The 24,197-nt window shown below is 47.7% G+C and overlaps 1 protein-coding gene across 4 annotated transcripts in view; it reads right to left on the bottom strand.

Annotated features, from left to right (window-relative positions):
* CEMIP (cell migration inducing hyaluronidase 1) overlaps nt 1-24,197 on the bottom strand; it is a 160,708-nt gene that overhangs the window by 43,053 nt on the left and 93,458 nt on the right. For all 4 annotated transcript variants that reach the window (XM_027957132.2, XM_042235148.1, XM_042235149.1 and 1 more), the window contains 9 exons: nt 22,473-22,619; nt 21,821-21,959; nt 20,855-21,091; nt 16,409-16,588; nt 13,120-13,190; nt 12,259-12,354; nt 11,533-11,654; nt 5,562-5,694; nt 4,568-4,759 (listed from right to left, as the gene is read on the bottom strand). In XM_027957132.2, coding sequence (XP_027812933.1) covers nt 4,568-4,759; nt 5,562-5,694; nt 11,533-11,654; nt 12,259-12,354; nt 13,120-13,190; nt 16,409-16,588; nt 20,855-21,091; nt 21,821-21,959; nt 22,473-22,619 — 1,317 coding nt within the window. The remainder of the gene's footprint in view (nt 1-4,567; nt 4,760-5,561; nt 5,695-11,532; nt 11,655-12,258; nt 12,355-13,119; nt 13,191-16,408; nt 16,589-20,854; nt 21,092-21,820; nt 21,960-22,472; nt 22,620-24,197) is intronic.

Raw genomic sequence — 24,197 nt, 5'->3', positions numbered from 1 at the left:
ACCTCAGACTCTATCTATACAATGGAGACAATCATAGCATATATCTCAAAAGGTAGAGATAGCTGTGAAATGAATTAATCCAGGGAATGTGCCCGGAACAGCCCTGGGCACATGCTAGGGGGCTAGGACACGTGCAGCTATCCCCAAGCAAAGGCTTGACCCAAGGGCTCCCACCATTGGCTTCACACTTATGATGGGAGCTTTCTCCATTCCATGGGCTGGGGTGGAGGGGTGGAGGAGGGAAAGCAGCCAGGGGTAGGGAGGACTTCCAGGTGGATGGAGGCGCTGTGTTGATTAGAGTCCTGGGAGCAGAGGTGGGAAGACAGACTGAGAGCTGGGAGAACTCTCCAGTCCCACCGCCTCCTCCCCCGCCTGCTGTGGGGCTCCCTATCAGGGCTCTGACAGACCTCACGGCTGCTTTATCTGCCCTGATGCTGTGTTCACAGGCCGCTCCCAGGCCATGATGCCAGGGAAGCTGTGCACTCTGCTTTCTCAGCATCCTGTCCTGTCTGCAGAATTCTCCCAGCCGGCCTCCACCCACCCTCCCTTCCTTCTCTAAGCTCTGATACAGGAAGGCCTAAGGAAGGGGGTATTGAGAGCTGGGGTGGAGCGGTTGGGCTGGGAGTGTGGGGTAAAGCGGGCAGGCATGGCCAAGCTGGATTTGTCTCAAATAGTCCAGAAGGGCTGTGAGCACAGATGAGGGGTGGGAAAGGCGTGGGGTGCAGAGGGACCCACACAGGAATAAAACTCTGACCTTTCTGAGTGCTCACACTATGGCTGGCCAGGTTCTACAGTGCCCCCTCTCCACAGTGCCGTCATGGCACAGGACACTGGGCTCAAGAGAAAAGCGAACATCAAGGATCTTCCACCCTGTGCATGAGGTTCCTGACCTAACATGATCCAGGGATTCTGGGCGAGGGGGCAGTGGGGCCTGCCCGTCTCAGACCGTGGGAACAAGCCCAGAGAGGCTTGGGCTGGAGGGTCCCTGAGAGGCAGATTTAAGCCATAGAGTGCCCTAGATTCTGCCTCCTGTCTAGTCATCTTTGAGTGAGGATGCTGAGAGAACATGTAGCCTTTGAACTTGAGAGCTCTGAGTCTGAATCTTGGCTCATATCCTCCAAGCAGACTTGCTGGGTCTACAACAGCAGCAATCCCCAGAAAGTTCTGAGATGAAGGGCATGCTCTACTCCGTGTCATCTACTGGCCCCAGGTGGTCACTGAGCTCTTAAAATCTGGCTAGTATGACTGAGGAATGGAATTTCCTTTTTAAAATTAATTTTAGTTACATTTATATAACCATAAGTGGTTGGTGGCTAACACAGTGGAAAGCGTTAGTCTAGACATTTAATTTTCATGAAGAAATGAAGAAGATGTTTCTTCATCTGGGTCATGGAGAAAACAGTAGCCTCCACCTTTTTATGTTATCATGGAGAGTGAAAACAGTAGTATTACTTAAAAGTGTGTGAGTGTGATATTGGGTGGTTACAAGCAAAGTGGGAAGTGGGAAATGAAAACGGTAGAAAATTGAAGACATTTCCCATTGCCATGTCAGGAGGTGTTGAGAATCGCACTGTGGTTGGCAAAACTTGGAAATATTTTTTCTTTTTAGATGATTCACACGTTTTCATGACTTTGTTATCCCCATCTGTTTCCCATCAGAAAAGCCTTAAAATGCAAAAAGGCCTGTTTACTGGAATCTGGGGGCAGTGAGGAAAGAGGAGTCAGGAAGGCTGCGTCCCGCTCTGCAGCCAGCCTGGGAGGAGGACATGGAACGGCAACCGGGCGGCGGTGCCATTCTGGAAAAGAGCGAAGCAGCTGGAGTCCCCGCTCCACGTCACTGGGGGATGGACAGCCAGAGGATGGGCTTGGAGCCGAAGAGGAGAAATGAGGGCCTCCCCAGGACAGACAGGCAGACACATACACACACTTTACAGATACCCTTCCCTGGGACTTTTCTCACTGGGGGTGCTGTTTTCACAAAAGCCCTAAAGCTTCTGAGCAAGATGGTCCCACCCTTGCTTAAGGGGGCACAGGGGAGGCTGGGCTGTGGGACTTGGAGACACAGACATGGGCAGTCATGAACCAAAGGAGCTTGGAGGGTCTGACGTGGGGGGTATACTCCTCTCTACTCACTCTTTCCTCCTTGGTCCTCCCAGGACCCAGAGCAGCACCATCTCACACTCTGTCCAGCCTGAACAGTCTTCAAGAAGCCCCTAGAACCACTGGTCAAACACTGCCATGCTCGATCATTTACCCCTGAACCATGCTCTGGGGCGAGGCAGAAGTGCCCTCATATCACACGGTTCCCTTTCTCAAGGTCACTCACGGCACTACCTGCTGCCCTGTTAGGTCCTGTTCATGTTGGATCTCCCTCCAGGCCTGGAGGTGCCCAGCACTGAGGTGCAGATCGGGGCTGGTGTGGACAGACCAAGGCCTCTTCCAGCGGTGCTCCTTCTTCTCTCTCCCTGAAGGCTGGGCCTCAAAGGCAAGCTTTCACCTCCCTAGAAGCCACAAAGGCAGCCCCAGAATCAGGGTCACCTCACAGAGGGCAGTGACAAGGCTCAAACGTCTGAACGCCACTCCTGCCAAGCGTCCCAGAGGACGCCTGACGTCCCAGAAGGCCTGTCTGCCTCTACTGTCCTCGGGAGACACAGGGCATCCAAGGAGGACCCCAGGGTCTGGCACTCACTAGGAATTGCTTCCCTCGGGGCCATCCTGTAAGTGGGGAGCTAGGAAGTCTAAGAAGCCATTGCACTTAGAAGAAAGCCCCCAAATTCTTTCTCAAGCACACTCCCACTAGCCAAAAAGACTGTGTCGAATTTTACTTTTTGTAGTTTTGTTTCTAAGCTAATAGATACTTTCCATATGTTGGTTATACTTTCTCAATCCATAGTATTCTGCTGCCCCTCGATTCTAATACTTCTTTAGGCACAATGGTCCTGTGGCAGCTGATATAGTTAAAAAAAATTTATTGGGTTATAGTTGATTTACAGTGGTATGTCAATTTCTGCTGTACAGCAAAGTGCATCCCCTCTTTTTAAAATTCCTTTCCATATAGGCCATTACAGAGGACTGAGTAGAGTTCCCTGTGCTGTATAGTAGGTGCTTATCAGTTATCTATTTTATACACAGTAGTATGTATGTGTCAAGCCCAATCTCCCAATTAATCCCTCCTGCTCTTTAGCCCCTGGAAACCATAAGCTTGTTCTCTACACCAGTGACTCTATTTCTGTTTTGTAGATAAGTCCATTTGTACCTGTTTTTTAGATTCCACATATAGCAGCTGATATTTTCAATGCCTAGTATTGATTTGCCTTTCTCTGCAAATACATCTCAGTTTTCCTCTGGGGAGTGACTGTATCCATGCAATGCAGTCTTCGTAGGACAGTTAATGATGGTGTCCTAGCCAGAGGGTGAGCACGTGAGCCACCAACCCAGTCAATGCTGTCTCCCTGGAAGGTAACTTTCAAGCACCATGTCCCAGGACATGCAAATAGTGATGCCTTAAGGAGGCTGCCCATGCATCCCTGCACCCCAGACCCCCGAAGCTGCCCTATTTCTGGTCCTTGTTTGCAGTGTGACTGCCCAGCTTCTATTTAGCTCTCTAAGTTGAATAGTTTCCCAATTAATTCCTATTTTGTTTAAGGTAGTCGAATTGGATTCTGTAACTTACAACCAACAACTCTAATCAATACATGACTCCCCTCCCCAAAGAAGAATTGACCTGGACTATAAACAAGGTCTCTTTTCACATCTTTGTTGTTGTTCAGTCACTAAGTTGTGTCCAGCTCTTTGTGATCCCATGGGCTGTAGCCCACCAGGCTCCTCTGCTCATGGGATTTCCCAGGCAAGAATACTAGATGGGCTGCCATTTTCTCCTCCAGGAGATCTTCCTGACCCAGGAATCAAACCCTCATCTCCTGAATTGGTAGGCGGATTCTTTACCACTGAGCCATTTGGGTAGCACTCGTTTTGCTTCTAACCATCTATAGTTCCAGTAACCTCACATAACATAAATAACAAGGGCATTTAAGTCAAGATTTAGGAGAAGAAAAAGGAAATGTAAAAGGTAGAGAAAGAAGGTATTTACATTTTTGTGGTAAGTTAAATTATTGCTAACAAATATTCACTCCCTCCCCTCTGTCTTAATGGGAGAAATAGAGCTCCCCATTCATGTTGAGCTGGGCCATATGATCTATTGGAAGGTAGGTGTGAGAGGGTTCAAGTTTGGAGCTCAGGCAGGCCTTAGGAGTCCTCCTTGATTCTGTTCACTTCTCTGCCATGAATAATAATATGTCCTTGGGAAGAATGAGAGTCACATGGAACTGACCCAAACCCAACCCTTGGAGCCAAGTTTAGTCTAGAAAAGTTGAACCCTATATAGCCTGTAGATGCATTAGTAAGAAATAAAAGTTTGCCATGAAATTTTAAGAAATTTTTTTTTGTTGTTATGTAGCATTATCATGGCTATAGCTGACTAATACAAATTTGTTTTTATTTCAGTCAACTTTAAGCCTAGCAATTTTCAGTTTCATCTAGCCTAGGAAGGGGTAAGCAAATGTCCTACCTGCTACTTTGACCTGGTTGGGGGCACAGGTTCTGCAGGGGAGCACCTGGAACTCTTCTGCCTGGTACATGGAGTAATCGGTACTGGCAACAACCAGGGTGTCCCCAGGCTTCCATGACTGTACATTGTCTTCCAGATGCAGGATGGTGCTGTTCACATTGGTGTCGATGGTGACGGTGAGTTTGGGCCTCACTATAACCCAAAACAGGAGAGACTGAGAGATAAACCTTTGCTCCTGGCAAACTTCCACCACTTTCCTTACCCTCCCTAAATCAGTAAATGCCAGGTTTGCCTATCCAAAACCCAAATCACCAGGCTTGCCCCGAACCAGTCTTGGTATGGGTTTTTTTTTCATTTGAAGTCATCAAAAAGCCCTACCAGAAAAGAGCCATTCATTAGCTCCGGGCAGGGGAATTTTCCACTAACTCCTTAGCTGGAGTTAAATGGGGCTGTCTCTCCACACCCACTTTGCAAAAGATGTAAAACAAATATAGTTTCTCTCAACTATTATTTACAGTAGCTGTCAGCCTTCTCTTCCAAAAAACTCCCATCCCTAATGACTGCCTTCTGGAGATGGCCAAGTGCCCTCGAGAAGAAACCGACCATTTCCAACCCTTGCTAACAAGCACCTCGGGAACTGGGTTTAAAATAATAGCATCCAGAGAGGCCATGGGCTGCGTATCTCTGGGGGGGCGGGGGCGGGCTGCAGGAAGGTCAGCTCCGTCCACGGCACCCTGGTTGCCTTGAATAGGCCCTTCCCCTTCCTGAAAGGCGTATGGGCAGGGTGGGGCTCTACTGGCTCCTGCCAACTCCGAGGACCCTCCCACGGTTCCTGTGTCATAGAAGGGCTCTCCATCGAGAACTTGGCAGGAGCGCCATGTCATTGAGATACCCGGAGGCGGCTGACCCCGCCATCCAAACTCGCAGTGCATAGCTGCCAGCTGGAGGAACCGAGCCACGGAGGCAAGAGTGTCCCCAGTAAGGGGCTGCTTACCAGGCTTTCCGCACAGGAACCGCACACGGTAGCTCTGGCAGGCTTGGCCCCGGTCATAGCACACAAACCTGTAATCCTGGCCTCTTTTGTAGACGACCTCAGTGGTGAGGTTGACTCCATCCAATGTAGTGGCCTGGGCATGGCACAGAAATTACAAAGTCATTTCTCTTTGTAAAGAAGGAAGGTGATGATTAATGTTACAAACATATACTCACAAGTCTAAAATTGCTGCTGCGAAACTTATTTACAATGGCTTTAGACCATTATTCTAACATTTCCCCTTCTCTATTCTGTTATAAGAAGGGCAGCATGAAGTCACAGGGTGGATAAACATCTTGCCTGGGGTCCCACCATATTTGGTATCCAAACCAGTGAGTAACTATACTGGGGAACGGTTTACAGAGTGTTTATCACCACCACATGCTCTTTTAAGAGCTGGGCGGGCTGCTTTCTACAACTGTGCCAGTCTCCTCCACCAGTATGTCCACAGTGGCCAACATTTACTGAAGACTCATTGGATCAACCTGCTGGTGCCCAAATGTGACTCCATATCCTGTGGGGAGTCTTTAAAAGATACTCTTGCTGGGACTTCTCTGGTGATCCAGTGGTCAAGAATCCTCCGGCCCATGCAGGGGACACGGGTTTGATCCCTGGTTTGGGAAGATCCCACATGCCTTGGAGCAACTAAGCCTGTGCACCACAACTGCTGAGTCTGTGCTCTGGAGGCGGTGAGATGCAACCACTGAGCCCATGGGCTGCAACTACTGAAAGCCGAGGGCCTAGAGCCTGTGCTTGGCAGCAAGAGAAGCCACCAAAATGAGTAGCCTGCACACCATGACTAGAGTAGCTCCCACTCACTGCAACTAGACAAAGCCGATGCAGCAGCCAAGACCCAGTGCAGCCACCAAAAAAAAAAAAAAATGCTCATGCCCAGGCCCCATCCTCAGAGTCTTGGATTTGATTGTGTCTAGGGTACAACCTGGACATGAAAACTTTGAAAGGCTGCCCCCAAGTGATTCCAAAGGGAAGTTAAGTTTGAGAACCCCTTTTGTAGTTATGGAGCTCCATACTTTTTTTTTCAATTTGTTTTTTATTTTTTGGCCTCACTTTGCACCACATGAAATCTTCGTTCCCTGACGAGGGAATGAACCCTCACCCCCTGCCTTGGAAGTGCTGGGGGCCACCAGGGAAGTCCCTGAGTTCCATACATTATTGCATTCAGTCTTCCTGGCGCTGAGGTCTATGAGGTTGATGCTGGTTGGAAACATGCTCAGAGAGGTTGGGTAATTGCCCAGCATCACACAGCTGGTAAGAGGCAGGGCCAGAATCTGGACTCATCCAGTGATAGATGCGCGCTGGGTAGGTGTGTGGTGCCTCACAGTCCCTTGCGCTGCTGTCCCTACTGTCCTGCGTTCAGTGTCTGTCTCCTACCAGAGGGGTGATGGGCTCTGGAAGGGCCAGGTATTGCTTCTTCCCTGATCTCAGCATCCAATCCAGGGCCAGGCACACAGCAGAGTCTCAGCTGATGGCAGCTCCAAGGCCAGGTAGAGAATCTTAGGAGTGGGTTCAGAGGAGGGCACGGTCCCTGCCAGCTGGGGCTCACCCTGGGGCTGGGGTGTGTCTGTACCACGATGGTGGCTGTCATCAGAGACTTGCAATTTAGAGCAAGGGCCGCAGCTGTTGTCCTTTTCGGCACAAAGACCAAAGGGACCAGGGCTGGGCAAATAGGAAAGCGAAGTATAGTCCATCTAAAAAAGGGCGGGGGAAGCTTTTAGGAAACATTGTTTTGAACCCAGCAGATATCCGTTGTCTGTGGTTTGGGAGGAGAGCTGTGGAAATGTGAGTTTAGCCAGAATAAAAATTCAGGCCTTTCCTGCAGGCAACACGCTCACAGCCCTTATCTGGGGTGGTTCCTGCAGCAGAGAGGCAGGCACTGCTGACTCGCCCTTAGAGGAAATCAGGAAGGCTCACAGGGATTTAGGTGCAAGTTCAAGGTCACCTGACTGTCAAGCCCACTCCTCTGACTCCCAGATCTTTCCCCTTGAGGCCAGCATGTTTTTCAGTAGGACATCCCTGAATATTGATAACTGAGCCTAAAAACATCATCCAGGGGAGCTGGACATATTTTAAGGTACAATATCCAATAAAAATTTCAAGAAAACCTCTATTCAATTTTATTGTTTTTCTTTTTCTCTCTTTTAAATCATAAGAATGACCTCAGTTTTGGATAAGAAGAGTAAAAAGGGCTCTCCCACTGTTCAGTGAACTTGATCTTCACTTTAAGTAGACACAATGTGATTGTTATTCTTCATAATAATTATAAAATAACCAGCAATGTCATAGGCTTCCCTGGTGGCTCAGTGGTAAAGAATCTGCCTGCCAATGCAGGCGATGCAGGTTTGATCCCTGGTCCGGGAAGATCCCCTAGAGAAGGAAATGGTAACCCACAACAGTATTCTTGCCTGGGAAATCCCATGGACAGAAGAGTCTGGCAGGCTACAGTCCTTGGTGTCACAAAAGAGTCAGACACAAGTTAGTGACTAAACAAGTAATATCATAATAAATAATAATATAAACAAATAATTTTAAAATAATAAAAGAAAATTATGGGCACTCGCTGTAGGTCAGAAGCTTCATGTATTGCTGCATTAAATCCACAAAATAATCCCATGAAGGAAAAATTATTATCTCCATTTTTGCTTAGGAGGAAATTGAGACACTAAATTAAATAGCTTGACTGACAGATATGGCCAAGATTGCTAGTGAGGAACCCAGGGTGCAACATTTTAGGCAGCACTCACTCTCCAGGGTCACGTGAGTGCAGAGTTGGCACCTGGGAGGCAGTGCCACCTTAAATTTGGTGTTTTGGGCACCTCACAGGTCCCAAAGGACATGTGAGTCCATTAGGTTCCACAGGCCTTGAAAGGCGGGTGAGTTTTAAGAGAGAAGGTGGGAAGCAGGGAGATTTCAGCCCAAGAGAACCATCAGAAGGGTGAGGACATGGGAACTGGGGACTATAGTTTTTGGGTTTGATTTTGCAGAATCACAAATGATCAGATGTTGAAAAACTTTCCTTGAGTTGAGGTCATCTGTGCTGGTCTTAACTATTTCCTTTTTCTTTCCAACTCACCATCCTGCCCAGGTGACAATGTCCTAACACCTCCTCCCCTCCAAAGGATTTGACAGCAGGTATCTCAGGGACCCCTTGTGTGGGGCCCTCGGGGTGATCAGAGGTGGCAAGTGACCCCAGTAACCTGTGATTTCCCATGGTGGCAAAAATAGGCACCTGGGCATCTCAGTTTTGTCTCAGTCTCTCTGGTGGGTTAATTATCTTGGGCATTTAGCTCCTGGCAGATGTGTCTCACGCTCTGTTGATAAAGAGAATGAAATCTTGCTTCTCTCACCTGTGGTAAATATAGCATAAGCCTGGTTTTGCTTTCTTGACTTCAGAAAAACCCAGAGTATCCTCTACCTCATTGCCTCTGATGACTATAAAGAAATGGGTTGATGGCGAGAAAGGAGGTGAGCCTGACATGTTCAGGATAGAGTCCTTCCTGTTTCTTTCTTAATTTGTATTGGAGTATAGTTGCTTGACTATGCTGTGTTAGTTTCTGCTGTTCAGCAGAGTAAATGGGCCCTGCAGTGCGCTGGCAGCCTAGTGGTTACAGAGTACGGGGTTGGGTCCCCATGGAAGGTCTGGGATTATTGAGTTGGTGAGCAGTCATGTTGTTGTTTAGTCACTAAGTCATGTTTGACTCTTTTCAACCCCTCTGACTATAGCACACCAGGCTCCTCTGCCCATGGGATTTTCCAGGCAAGAACACTGGAGTGGGTTGTCATTTCCTTCTCCAGGAGATCTTCCTGATCCAGGGATAGAACCTGAGTCTTCTGCAGTGCAGGTAGATTCTTTACCACTGAGCCACCTGGGACGTGAGCAGTCATATACTATTACATGTATGACATATGGGAAAAATACATATATTTTCACTGGTTTCCTCTGCTCTCTCCAAGCCTTCAGTAAAGTTTTACAGACTGTTTGAGCCTGGGATTAGTGGTGCTTTGACACTCTCTGGGAAGAGTCCATATCAGCTCGGATCAAAGTTCCTGAGAGTAAGAAATGCCTAAGGAAAGCTATTTTCCTGGCATGGAAAAGTGGTCTTCTCAACAACAGTGGTCTGGAGCCAGACAGCTGGCAGAGCAAACACTGGGAGGGATTTTCAGAGCATGGACACATTCCTCGAGGATTTCCAGAAATGCTTGGGGAGGGAGCAGCCCTGGTATAGGACTGGACTTCCTGTAGCCAAGTGAACTGGAGGAATCCAATTGGGGCTCTCTCAGAATTAGAGCTGGAACGTGCAGGGTTGCAAGAAAAAAATAAAGTTAAATCTGAGAAGTATGTGCTTTGGGGGAGTCAGCGCTTTTTGATTCTCTTGGACCCGAGAAGAGTCTATAACGTGTAATGGAATCTGGGTAAATCCTTCTCAACCATGCTGGAGCCATGTGAACGGACAGCCTTGGCCAAATAATGAGAAAGGTTTCCCTGGCCTTTGCTGACCGCAGAACTGACCGTCCTCTCTTGGAAAAGTGGCCCCTTGTCCTGCAGTCCCTCTGTATTGCAAGGCAGAGGGCGGAAGTCAAGCCTTGAGGGTGGAGGGATATGGAGGAGTGAAAATAGTCAGATGACCTGGGACCTAAGGTTAGATAATCTGAGAAAAGATGGTGTACATATGTTTCTATTTTTATTGGCTGAAAGAAGATAAAATGGGCAGAGACGGTCTTCTAAATTCTCGTGTGTGTGTGTGTGAGTGTGTGTGTGTGTGAGTGTGTGTGTGTGTGTGTGTGCATGTGCACAGTTATGTTGGACACTTTGCAACCCTGTGGACTGTAGCCTGTCAGGCTCCTCTGTCCGTGAGATTCTCCAGACAAGAATACTGGAGTGGGTCGCCATGCCCTCCTCCAAGGGTTCTTCCCAACTCAGGGATCTAACCCTTATCTCTTGCGTTTCCTGCTTTGGCAGGAGGATTCTTTACCACTGAGGCATCTGGGAAGTCAAATTCTCTCTCTCTTTTTTTTTTTTTTCAAATTCTCTATCAGACATTTAAGTGGCCCCAAATCTTGCTTTGGAAGAAGACCAGGCGTAAGGAAACAGACTCCATTTTCTTGCCTGTGTCTCTGTCTTTCCTGTTCTCCTTTGAGCTCTCAGGCTCACCAGCTCAGCCACTGAGTGGTGCCACACTTTCGTGATGGAGCCAGCTGACAAAGCCTAGGTCCTCTTTGCTCGATCGCTCAGTTGTGTCTGACTCTTTGTGACTTCCTGAACTGTAGCCTGCCAGGCTCCACTGTTCATGAGATTCTTCAGAAAGAATCCTGTAATGGGTTGCCATTTCTTAATCTAGGCGATCTTTCTGATTCAGGGGTTGAAGCCACATCTTTGCATCTCCTGCCTTGGCAGGTGGGTTCTTCACTCCTAGCACCACCTGGGAAGCCCTGGTCCACTTTGAACAGAGTTAACTCCAAGTGAAGATCCCAAGCAAATACTGTCCATTCTGTGAAGGCTGACTTTCACTAAGTGGAGAACAAGACTGTAGGTGTTCTCCACCTGGGCTGGTCTCAGCCTGCATCTGAATTCCAGCTACACCCTGCGAACCTGAAGCCCCCCAAAAAATGAATGGGTGCATGAAGCCGAGAAGGTCATACACTCCCCGCACTGGGCAGCCTCACCCATGGCTGAAGATGCAGGCTGAGGAGACAGAAAAGGAACTCTTTAGCAGGACCCAGAAGAGAATCTGAATCCTGGCTTTGAAAGTCATGGACAATCAGCTTCCAGGTCAGTCTTTAAAACGAGAACGCTACTCTCCGGCATTACCGACCTCACAGGAGGGCCATGAGACTCACACCACTCAGATAGTAAGAGAGTTTGTGACCTACAGCATCTTCTTCAAGACAAAGCCTTGAAAAACTTCTTGGTTACCTGTATATCAATGGGGCGATTGCAGATTTTCCCTGGGTGAGTGACTCCGAGGTCTGAAATTTTCTCTCCACCTTTCGTATAAGATACTTGGTCATGTTCGAACCACTCTGTCCACTCCACATCTGGGCAGAAAGCAAAGATCAGGGTCAGGCAAGCAGGGCGCTGAGACTGGCCATGCTGGGCGCAGCCTCCAAGTACCCTCGGCCCAGTGGGAATCAAATACCATAAGTCCAGACTCTCACCAGGCTGGCTCCCAGAGGCCTGTAATTCATCTGCCAACCTCCCCGCCTCCCCCAACTTTTCATTGCAAGTGCCTCTTATTGACTATCTTATTTTATAAAAGCAACAGATATTCTTCATTATTGCCAAAAGGAGAAAGATAAGATCCAGCCAGGAACCCATTGTCTGAGGGTGCTCGTGAAGAGTGTTGCTTTCCACGCCACCCACCATGTCCCCGTGTGTGAGCTCCTTGAAGGCCGGGTCCTACTGCTGTCTGCATCCCCTGTCGGTGCCATCGCCTGGCGCAGAAGAGGCATTCCGTGAAAGGGCACATCCCTCTGGGTTATTCCCTATTGAGCCCAGATTAAAGACCACTCTCAGCTGCCAACTGAGTTGACACTGAAGCCATCAAGCGGCCTTACTGGTGGAAAGAAAAATTCTCCTTCTGCAAAGTCCTGACTTTTTATCCCGCTGTGGAATTTTACCAAGGGGTCCCAAGCTCCTCACCTTGAACCCACTCGCTGGATGAGGAGACGTTGAAAAGCTCACCATGCTCTGTCCGGAAGAGTTTGAACACCCGGGCAGCAGCAGAACCGTGGTGTCCTATCAAAGAGGAGATCGGAGGCATCAGCAACCACACAGACCCCCGAATTAGGAAAGATGTGATGCTAAGGCAGAGAAAGCCCCCTGCACACATAGATCTTGAACTTCTTCATCTTGCTTTTTTTTTTTTTTTTGGCCACAAGGCATAGCATGTGGGATCTTAGTTTCCTAACCAGGGATGGAACCCATGCCCCCTGCAGTGAAAGCACAGACCACTAACCACTAGACTGCCAGCGCAGTTCTCAAAGCATCTTTTTAGATCAAAATATTACTCCTGCTGGTTCTGACCCAGTTCTCATAGTTCCTGTGTCACTTGTTTGGGAGTAAACAGATGACGATCTCTTTGCAAATGTAAACATTATCTTAGTGATCAGCCTTAAACCAGTATGGACTTTTGCCACTCATGTAACCTGGCCGTTAAGCAGCTAGTCACTCAACAGTGTGTTGGGAGATGGATCAGCCATATTCTGGGGAAGGAGAAGGGGGTGTGTTTGGTCATGTCCAACTCTTTGCGATCCCATGGACTGTAGTTCACTAGCCTGCCCTGTCTATGGGATTCTCCAGGTAAGAATACTGGAGTGGGTTGGTATGCCTTCCTCCAAGGGATCTTCCCAGTCCAGGGATCAAACCTGTGTCTCTTATGTCTCCTGTATTGGCAGGCAGATTCTCTACCACTGCACTATCTGGGAGGAGAGTGGTTCAAAAAGCCCCTGAGCCTATTGGTCAGAAAAACCCAGGGGAAAATGGCCTTTCACCGTTTATTACCATGATACTCGATGTGGTCTTCAACGGAAGAAGAGGGATTTCCTTTCACAGTTAGGAAACTCCAAGGGTGTCTGAAAAAAAGACAACAACAAAAAGTAAAGTTTTCACCAGTCTGAGCCTGTACTGGAAGCAGAGTTAACATAGTGTCATAGTGAGGCTGTTTGGGGAAATGAGTTCCTGGGCTGGGCTTCCCTTTTCCAAAAGAACAAGAGCCTTTCTCAGCAAGCCCTGGCTTTCCTAACCATTTGAAAGGCCATCTGACCAGCCTGATGTTTGTGGATCCTGAGCCTCTGCAACTCCATTCTGGCAGTAGATGGGGCATGAATCATAAACAAACAAGCCCATAGACCCACATACCACTTGCCAGGCTCAGTGAGGTCCTGAAGCAAGTGCTCTGAGTCCTTCAGGAAAATAAGGAGACATGCTCCAAGGGAGAAAGGTTATTTCTCTCCCAAGTCTCGAGGAAAACTGGGCAGATGTGCCTGAGTCCCGAGCAATCGGCACTGGGCCTTGGAAAGGAAACAGATGCGTTTTTTTCATGAAGAGCGAAGGAGGAAAAAGAAGTGGTCTGATTTTGGAAAGTCATACACTCTTCTTCTCTCTATTGAAATGTGCACTGCTCTAAGGCAGGGAGGTTTTCTTATCGATCTTTATCCAACCTCTAATACCTAAGCCAGCCTCTCTCTTACTATGAGCTATCAACAGCTCATATTTGTTTGATTATTTTTGTTTTGATCTCACCTTCAGATCAAAGGTTGGGGTTCATTGAGGTTGGGGATTAGACTGTGTCACACTTGCTTAAAAATCTTTCAGTGCCTACAGACTTGGATAAAGAGCAAGCTTCTTGGCACTGAGCAAAAGGCCATCCTGCACCCACCTTGCCAAGTTCATCTCTCTTCCTTCCCCTTCTTGTTCTTTCACACACCATCATCAATTCTTTTATGTCTGCCTTCCCTTGAGAGCTCAAGACTTCTGGCAAGACCTCACGACTTCCCGCAAGAACTCAGTATGACTAGTCCCTTCCTGGTGCTTTATTTCAATTTCTGCTCAGTAATCACTTTCTGGATGAACGCACTCACGATGGGCCTAAGTTTCAGATCTTCTGCTGACTTTAAGTGCTCTGAGTTTGTCATTCAAAGTGGGTCTATATACAAATGAAGGGTAACAATGTAATTCCTGCCTATGTATCTCCTTTACTCATAGAACATATTAAGAGCACCCATCCTAAGCACTGAAGAATTAATGCCTTCAAACTATGGTGTTGGAGAAGACTCTTGAGAGTCCCTTGGACAGCAAGGAGATCAAACCAGTCCATCCTAAAGGAAATCAACCCTGAATATTCGCTGGGAGGGCTGATGCTGAAACTCCAATACTTTGGCCTCCTGATGCAAAGAGCCAACTCATTGGAAAAGACCCTGATGCTGGGAAAGATTGAGGGCAGGAGGAGAAGGAGGCAACAGAGGACGAGATGGTTGGATGGCATCATCAACTCAATGGGCATGAGTTTCAGCAAACTCCAGCAGATAGTGGAATACAGGGAAGGAAGATAAGCAACAGAAAAAGGAAAATATCAGCTTCAGATCACATGGATGTCTAGAGAGGACCCACATGCCTCTCCTCCACTTTTCCAATTATTCCTACACCACCAACTCAAATCAACAGATAGATCAAGAGCTGGAGGCACATTTAGCATGCCCAAAGCTTGTTTCCCTGTCTCTGACACTGATCTCTTTTTAAAAAAGTAATAATACCCAAATATGTTTACTGAACAAACACACTCTCCCTCACTGAATTGATACAACCTATGTCATACATTGGGGCTTCCCTGGTGGCTCAGCAGGGAAAGAACCTTCCTGCAAGGCAGGAGATATAGGAGATGCAGTTTCAGTCACTAGATGAGGAAGATCCCCTAGAGGAGGAAATGGCAACCCACTCCAGTATTCTTGCCTAGACAATCCCATGGATAGAGGAGCCTGGCGTGCTGCAGTCCATAGGGTCACAAAGAATTGGATACAACTGAGCGACTGGACAATGACAATCCTTCCCATGGCTCTTGAGAAGAGTTGTTAATGTTCATTGAGTTTTACTCTATGCTACCCACAGTGGCATATACTTTGCTCATATCATCACCTTTACCTTCCCCAGAGTCCTCTGAGCTGACTCCTGAAATATCCCATTTTACACATCACGGGGACAGTTCAAAGAGAGGGTGAGTCACTTGTGTGCCATCACCAAGGAGGAGGTCCAGCCCAGACTCAAGATTCAGGACAAATTGGATGCCAGATCTTGGCCCTTCTTCTGCTGAGGCCATATGTAGCCAGTCTCTTTGTGGTTCTACCTCTCGGTGTAGATGAACAAACTGGCCTTTTGGCTTATATGACGATGAAATAGCAATGCCCTCAGTTTTTATCAACAAAGGAGCTTTGCAATACTATAGTGTCATTGTCATGTTTGGCTGCCCAAGTTTCCTGCCCAAATCCTCCAGAGGGAGTTGCCCACGGGCAGGTGGAAAACGCACCCTGGAACCTGGAGCCCTGCTCCTGCCCAGGGGGACTCCACCCAGTCAGTAAAATTGCTTTGCTCAGAGCCCAGGAAGAGCCTCTGGCCTGTCCCCATCTTGCCCATCATCTGCAGAGCCGAAGGACAGGGCGTCTCTATCTCCAACAGCCACGGGGAAGATGATCTCAACTTTCCGCTAAACCGAGATCTGATTCAACACGATTCAAAGGTGTGGCTACTGTCGGCTAAACCATAACACATTTATCTTCAAGCCAAAGCGTGCGCACCGCCAGAATCAGGCATGACGCTGCAAACCCAGGCAAATAAAACTCGCTCTGGAGCACATCAAAGTACCCCTTCTGCTGGGAGGGTCTTGGCATGGCAGAGGCAATTCATATAGTCTCTAAACAGATGTCTGCCAACCCCCCAAGGCACGTTATGATCCCTTCACCAAAGGAAAGGAAGATGACCATTCATTGTACATCTGAGGCACAGCTCTTACCTTCAGTAGATACTCAATTAATATTTAGTAAGTGACTGAATGAATGAGTTTATATATCAGAGAGTTTGAAGTTTGAAGAGTGGAATATGCTTGTAAGAAAAACTAGGTTCCCTTTAAAAACAAGTTGTAATATATCCAGTGCAGATGGATGTGTGTGCCTGCATCCTCCAGGGTCACCCTTGAGGGTCACGTGGGGAAACCAGGAAGGAAGTTAGGTAAAGTCTGCCTGGGCTAGCGTTGCTTTAGTGTTCTGGAGCCCGGGGAAGCGATGGAAGTGATGACCGATACCTGAATCCAAGGTGTAGGAAGTGTTTGCTGCCCAGTTTGGTCATCGCCTTTCTGGCCACATCATCCAAGTTTCGAGAGCCTTCATCGTTCACAGCAACAGAAAGGATCCTGCCATCAGGCACGGCATTTAAATACTGGGCCAGACGCTCACTCTCTTTCTTGGATCTATAGGTGTCAAATCTGAAAGGGGCAGGGAGAGGAGATATTAATAGTCCTAACAGCAGTGCAAAAAGAGAGCTCTAAGCACCTACCTGTGGTAAGACAGCTAACATGCCATCCAAAATCTCAAGAGTCATGATTTTTAAAGAAAAGAGCTTTCATTACAGCAAAGGAAAAAAAATCATCTGAGACTTGTCAAAGATAATCCATCCTCATACATATAAAGCAGCTATGAAATGGAGATCTCAAAAAACTTACACCACAGGTGACAAGAATTTACAAAGGAAAGATAAAATTTTGTCATGATCCCAACTCTAAATATAAAGCATACTTACTAAGTATAAAGATTTTGTACAATGGCAATGAAAATTCCGAAAGAATTTGTCTTGGAACTTAACAAGCAAAATAGTTCTACAAGGAATCTAGAAAAATAAACCAGCATGAATAGCCAAGGTTTGAGAAAAGGAAAACAAAGGCAGTTAGGGGATGTGGGTGAGGGGATGTGTGGGTGCTCAGGGGTCGTCAAACTTACTTTTAATTGTTTTCATAACCTGGTCTGACCCCACCTAGGCCCCTTCCTTCTCCACTGACCTTTCCTATGAAACGTCTGCTACAATCCTAACATATCTCAGGGTCTCATAATCATACCACAAGCCCACTCCTGCCTTCACTCTATCATTCTAAACTTCTCTTCAGCCAGTCAAGTGCTTACTACCTCCCCAGAGTTGATCTAAGTTCTTATTTCTCCAAGTAACTTTATGCAAGTAACCTCCAGGTGACCAGGTCTCAAGTGACCATAGCCTGCATTTCTGTGTGTGTTTAGTGTTTACTAATATCTTTACTCAGACACCTTTAGCTGTCAGATTCTTGAGCCCACTGACTCATACTTTACCCAAAGGAGACAAGGAAGGGGCAGGCATCCTGACTTTGGAATCTCCACACCAGCTATTGGTATAATATCTCATTATCCACTTCAATGATGAATTCAATTTGATTGGCTGCCACAAGTAATCCATATTGTACTACCTAAGCAGCAGCACTATATCTGAAGAAAACCAGAGTTCAAAAGAATTCACGCACCCCAATGTTCTTTGCAGCACTACTTACAATAGTCAGGACATGGAAGCAACCTCAATGTCTGTCTACAAAGGAATGGATAAAGAAAATGTGGTACATATACACAATGGAATATTACTCAGCCATAAAAAGGAGCAAAACAACACCCGTTGCAGAGATGTGGATGGACCTAGAGACTGTCCTTCAGAGTGCAGTAAGTCAGAGAGAAAAAAACAAATATCATATTATATCACTGATATGTGGAATCTAGAAAAATGGTACAGATGAACCTATCTGCAAAACAGAAATAGAGACACAGATGTAGAGAACTCATATATGGACACCAAGGGGGGAAAAGGAGTGGGATGAACTGGGAGATTGGGATTGACATATATGCACCACAATGTATAGACTAGATAACTAATGAGAACCTACTGTACAGCACAGAGAACTCTGCTCCGTGCTCTGTGTTGACCTAGATGGGAAGGAAATCCAAAAATGAGGAGATATATGTATACGTATAACTGATTTACTTTGCTTCACAGCAGAAACCAATACAAGATTGTAAACCGACTATAAAAGTTAATACTAAAAACTAAAATAAGAATAAATTGAGTGTAATCTAATAAAATTTTTAAGAAAGAAGCACCATCTAGGAGTCAGAGCACAATGGAGTAGACCACTCTCTCTCCTCTGAAGGGAGGAGCTCTCTGATAGCCTTTGTGCCAATCAAGTGCATCCTGGTTGCGTTACCCCTGGGCTGAGGATTGCTCCACCCTTGCTCCAGCCAAGCAGGTGGCTGTCACAAGGGGACCCATGGGGGCAATTTAGTGACTCAGGGTCTGGGCAGATCTGGGTTTGAATCCCAGCTCCAACACTTTCAAGCCTTGTGATGCTGAGCTCCTCTATCCAAGGGATTCTCCAGGCAAAAATACTGGAGTAGGTATTTCCTCCTCCAGAGGATCTTCCCAACCTAGGAGTCAAACCCACATTTCCCACATTGCAGGCAGATTTTTTTTTTTTTTTTTTTACCATCTGAGCCACCAGGGAAATCTCTGAGCAAATTTAGCCTCACTCAACCTCAGTGCTCTCATCTGTATAACAACAGAATCACCTCCCAGGGCATTTACGAAGATTCAGTTATATATCGTGGAGAAAGCGGTTAACACAGGGTTTTGCTCAAAGTCCAGTGACTGTATTGTTGTTACTGATATTCACTGGAGGGCAAGGTGAATGGGCCAGCCTACACCACATCACAGCCAGCTCTTGCTGCCTTCCTGTGGATGCTCATGGCTCCTGCCCTGTTTTTGAGAAATTCAATATCCCCATCCTCCAGCAGCACCAGGACAGCTGTGTCTGCTTGCCCACTCCAGCTGCGCCCTTCCTCATGTCTCTTTCTCTCCAAGTGGCCTGCACTGGCCTCTGCTGGGTCTGGACAAGAAGCCCTGGGAGCTTACTGGTCAGGCCCAGCCTCTGCAGGGTCTACCAGCTCACACCCAAGCTCGGAGAGAGGACAGGGAGAAGAGACTTGCTGTTTCTACCTCCTGAATATCTCTCCAGTCCATCCACTTCTATCGCCGGCTGCTTCTACCTGAATCCTCACTAGTGACATCTTTTGCCCAGACCATGTGGAAGCCTCTGAACCAACTCTGCTAGCTTTACATTTTTAAAAAATAATTTTATGTATTTATTTTTGGCTGTGCTGGGTCTACGTTACTGCATGGGCTTTTTGCTAGTTGCAGGGAGCAGGGGGCTACTCTTCATTGCAGTGCTTGGCTTCTCGTTGCAGGGGCTTCTCTTGCTTTTGAGCACAGGCTCCAGGGCACTCGGGCTTCAGTAGTTGCAGCACATGGGCTGAGCTGTTGCAGCTCCCGGGCTCTACAGCAAGACTCAGTAGCTGTGGTGCAAGGGCTTAGCTGCTCTGTGGCACGTGGGATCTTCCCAGACTAGGGATCAAACACGGGTCATCTGCATTGGCAGGCAGATTCTTTACCCCTGAGACACCAGGGAAGTCCTGAGCTTTACTTTAGCTCTCTGCAAACAATCCACTCTCTACAGAGCAGCTGATTCTTTCAAGTTAGAAGGTACCCTTTATTTTTTACTTCTTTTTTATTTATTTAACTTTGCAAATTTTTAATTGGTGGATAATTGCTTTACAAAGTTGTGTTCATTTCTGCTGTACAAAAATGCAAATCAGCCATAAGTATATGTTGATGTATATATAAGGAATCTAGAAGGATGGTACTGATGAGCTTATTTGCAGGACAGGAATAGAGATGCAGATGTAGAGAACGGGGAAGGAGAAGGTGGGATGGATTGAGAGAGTAGCACTGACGTATCTATACTCCCATCTGTAAACAGATAGCTAGTGGGAAGCTGCTGTGTAGCACCAGAGGTCAGTGTGGTGCTCTGTGATGACCTAGAGGGGTGGGATGGGGGAGGGAGGAGGGAGGCTCAAGAGGGAGGGGATAATGTAAATGTGGTGGTTTAGTCACTAAGTTGTGTCCGACTCTTACAACCCCATGGACTGTAGCCTGCCAGGCTCCTCTGTCCATGGAATTCTCTAGGCAAGAATACTGGAGTGGGTTGCCATTTCCTTCTCCATAGTTTTAGCTAAATCACGTCATTTTTTTCTTAAAGTACTTCGGTGGCTTTGCATTCTACTAAGAATAAAACCCACCTCCTCACTGGGCCTCCCAGGCCGCACACCTGCCTCTGCCTGAAACTCCGACGTCATTGCATGTTGTTCCCACCACTCTCTGCCCTCCCACCTCTCTGCTGGCCCTTCCGTCCTATGAGAACATCACACACTTTCTCAGCCCTGGCCCTTTGCACTTGCTGCTCTCAGTCTTAAACAATCGCTCCCGGACTCAGCCTCACCCCAAAGTCCTCGGCTTAAATGTCTCTTGTTTACACTAGGCTCCCTGACCACGTGATGTAAGATGACCTTCCTGAGCTACTCTGCACCACCTATGTCTTCCCCTAACTGCCGATGATCCCAGCCTGAAACTATGCTGTGTGTACATGTGCATACGTGTGTGTGAATGTGCCTGTTCCTGTTCAGTTCAGCTTCACAAGGAAGATGCCTGGGGAAGGAGAGACCTAACTCCTTGAGATCAAGGATTTCTGTTTTACTTATGGCTCAGCACCCTGAGTGGCCTCTGGCTAGGACACACATCCAGTAGGTGTGTGCTGAATGAATGAATATGTTGATGTGAAGGCAAACCTTACCTGTCAGAATGGATGACTGTTCCTGATTTGGGGTCGATGACATGGACAATGACTCCACGGTGACCCCAGCTCCTTTCAAAAAAATAGCCTCCCTCTTCCAGGCCACCAGGGTGAAGAGTCTTGTTCAGAAACGTCCAAGAGAGCTTCTTCTGTCCATGCAACTCAAGGGTACCTCCTCTGTCGACACCAATGTACTTGAGGCCAAAGTAGGGGTCTAGCTGAATGCCATCATCAGCCCTGTGAGAGAAAATGGCTCTCTGTGGTTGGCCAACATCTCTGTTTAGTGGCTGCTGAGCCCAGAGGGGATGGCACTGCTGCTGACTCCCACTGTGGCCACCGTAGAACCAATCACACCTGGTGACCGCCCAAGATCAGTGGACATAGCATGAGCAACCAAGACAGTCCCAAGCCGGAACAAAATGAGTCCAACAGGCCAAGCAGAAATACTCATCAATAGTCAACATGTTGGCACTTCTTTCCAGGTCTAAGTGCATTATATTTGGTCCATATCAGACATGGAATCACCTGGACAACTACTGCATACCCTGTGTATTCTTGGCTACCACTTCTGAGAACTCTCAATTGCTTGGTGATGGAGCACAGCCAGAGGCAAATACTGCCTGGAATTTTTCTTTATCTTGTCCATCAGAGCCTATTAATAAACATTCACAGAGACTCCCTGAGCCATGACATGATTAGAAAGCAGCTGAAAGGCTGGCAGGGGTTTTTGTAACTTAAGTCCAGACCTGAGCCACAGTAAATAAAATACCTCGTGTACCTCTCCAACTCACCCAAATTGCCAGTGTCTGTCTTGCTCGTGATTGTGATCGGGCAGGATGTAATAATAATTCCTTTCTTGCACTAAAGGCTTGCTGTCTCACCTTCCTCTCTTCTATGGACAATCTCCCCCGCATCAGATCCAAGGGTGGCATGGTACCCGCAGTAGCGTGGGGACCGTCTACCCACCTTCCATACAGAACGATGCTGAAATTGCCCTGGAAAGGGCAGAGGGCACTCCCAGCATGCAGCTCTCCTCCGCTGTCAATCAGGATGTGCCGGGTACGCAAAACAATGGCCTCATCTTGGTCTTTAATGACTAGCTTTCCTGAAGAGGTAGGAATGGAGTGAGGTTGAAGAACACAAGTGTTAGTGATGAGATTCGAGCAGAGAGACGGGTAGACCTCCTGAGCCCCCATCTCCTCCAGGCAGGCAAGAAGGCCTCCTTCATTCACGTCTATGTTTGCTATGCTTATGATGCTCACTTTCCTCTGTCTTGGGACGGGTAAATATTGCCTGCTTGGTTTGCGGCATTCACTGTGTGCCCTGCCTTCAATGAGTAAGCATCTGAAAGTCAGATAAGCAGAACTGCTCAGAGCACCAATAAGGAGTTTCCTCTATAAATGCTTCTTTCATTAAGATTGGACTCTGACAAGGCATTCCTTAAGTGCTCAGAGTTGATGGTTATCTCCAACAACCAGATGCTCTGACCTGAGCTCCAAGCATGTGACATTTGTTTTGTCCATCTAAAGTTATGGCAACCTGCATCTATCTGCTGGGCTCAGAGGCAGCAGACCAGAGAGATGGGATGGGGAGTACTGGGGGAAAGAGATTGTCTTACCTCCCTCTGAGATGCGGATGGAGTAGACCGTGGCAGAAGAGGCGAGCAACAGTGCTCTGCCCTGGCCTATATACACATAGTGGGTTGGATCATGGCCAGGATTCCAGGGCTGCAACTCAGGCCACTGATCAGGGCACTCAGCTGACCCTGCCAAGCACAGAGAGGTGTCACTGCCACCATCCACCAGCCTCCCCAGCAAGGATGGCACAGATCATGGGGTGGGAGGAGCTATCATGCACTTTCATGGCTCTGGCCTCCTCCCTGCTAGAGCTAAAAGCAGGGCCTTAGAGAGAAAAGAGAACCCCTGACATAGGAGGCCTGGGATTTATCCCACGCCCATCATTAGTTCATCACGCATTTTCAGTGAACTTCCTTCTTCTGGGCTCAGTTTTTCCCTTTATCAAATGAAGGGTAGACCAGATGACTCCTCAAGATATTCCAGGATTTAAAGTTAGACAGTGATATACCTAGATTATTTGTATTCCAAGGCATCCTTTCCCCTGGAAAGAATGTTTGAAAAGTTGGCAAAGTCCTTTCCCCTTCTGCATGAGAATTTGACTTTTAGTTAATTTGCTCTCCCTGTTTCCCTGGAAACCTAAGAAAGATGGTATTCTATAAATGGTGCAACCAAGCAACATTAATTATAACAAAAGTGACCCCTGATTAGTCAGTGGCATCTAAACCAGGAACTATGAGGTACAGTGGTAAAGAATCTGCCTACCAATGCAGGAGATACAAGAAATGCATGTTCAGTCTCTGGGTTGGGAAGATCCCCTGGGGGAGGAAATGACAACCCACTTCAGTCTTCTTGCCTGGAGAATCCCATGGACAGAAGAGCCTGGCGGGCTACAGTCGAGGGGGCTGTGAAGAGTCATGACTGAGTGACTGTGCACACACACAGTTATATTTATAACGATCCTGCTGGAGATTCTTACTATGGGCTTCCCTGAGTGAAGGGACTCTGATAACTGGGCACATCCCACATGGCAACCCTGAAAGTTACATCTATGGAGTTGCTATACGAGACACTGGCTCTGGTGGGGCAATTCCATGCCTGTCCAATGATGGTCTTGTTTCCTCTCACCTAAGGAGCTGTTATCTGGGAAACCAAAGAAGATAACTTCTGGGAGGCTTGTGGGATGCTACTAAGACCACTCCCATGAAAGAGGAGTGCCTGATGAAACACCAATGGCAGGTGGTGTTTCTGTCCTAAACCCTTCAAAGTTAGCCTGATGCTCGGCATGGCCTGCAGGATTCCCTGGTGGCTCAGCAGTAAAGAAGCTGCCTGCAATGCAGGAGACATGCATTCGACCCCTGGGTCCAGAAGATCCCCTGGAGGAAGGGCATGGCAACTCAGTCCAGTATTCTTGCTTGGAGAATCCCATGGACAGAGGAGCCTGGCAGGCTACAGTCCATAAAGCCATAAAGAGTCGGACTCGACTGAAGGAAGTGAGCACACAGGCATGAGCACGGCCTGCGGTAGCCTCGTGAGGCTGGATGTTTAGCTGAACTCAAAGCGCCCGTGGTGGGTGTTGCACTGCAAATAGAAGCCCTGGGAGGAGTCCCTCCTTCCACTGCTCAGGAGGATCTGCACCCCAGTGGGGTGCCGTGTACAGTGAGCAGAGAAGGCTGTCTCAGAAACAGGGAGACCCTCCCTGGACAGCAGGGGAAAGCCCAGAGGGAAAGCGATCAGAAGAGGCCACAGGCAAAACGAGATGAGAATGC

This window comes from Ovis aries, chromosome 18, assembly GCF_016772045.2.
Source record: "Ovis aries strain OAR_USU_Benz2616 breed Rambouillet chromosome 18, ARS-UI_Ramb_v3.0, whole genome shotgun sequence".
NCBI classification, from domain to species: domain Eukaryota; kingdom Metazoa; phylum Chordata; class Mammalia; order Artiodactyla; family Bovidae; genus Ovis; species Ovis aries.
Note: the sequence above shows the minus strand (reverse complement) of the source record. Positions and strands in the feature narration are given on the sequence as shown.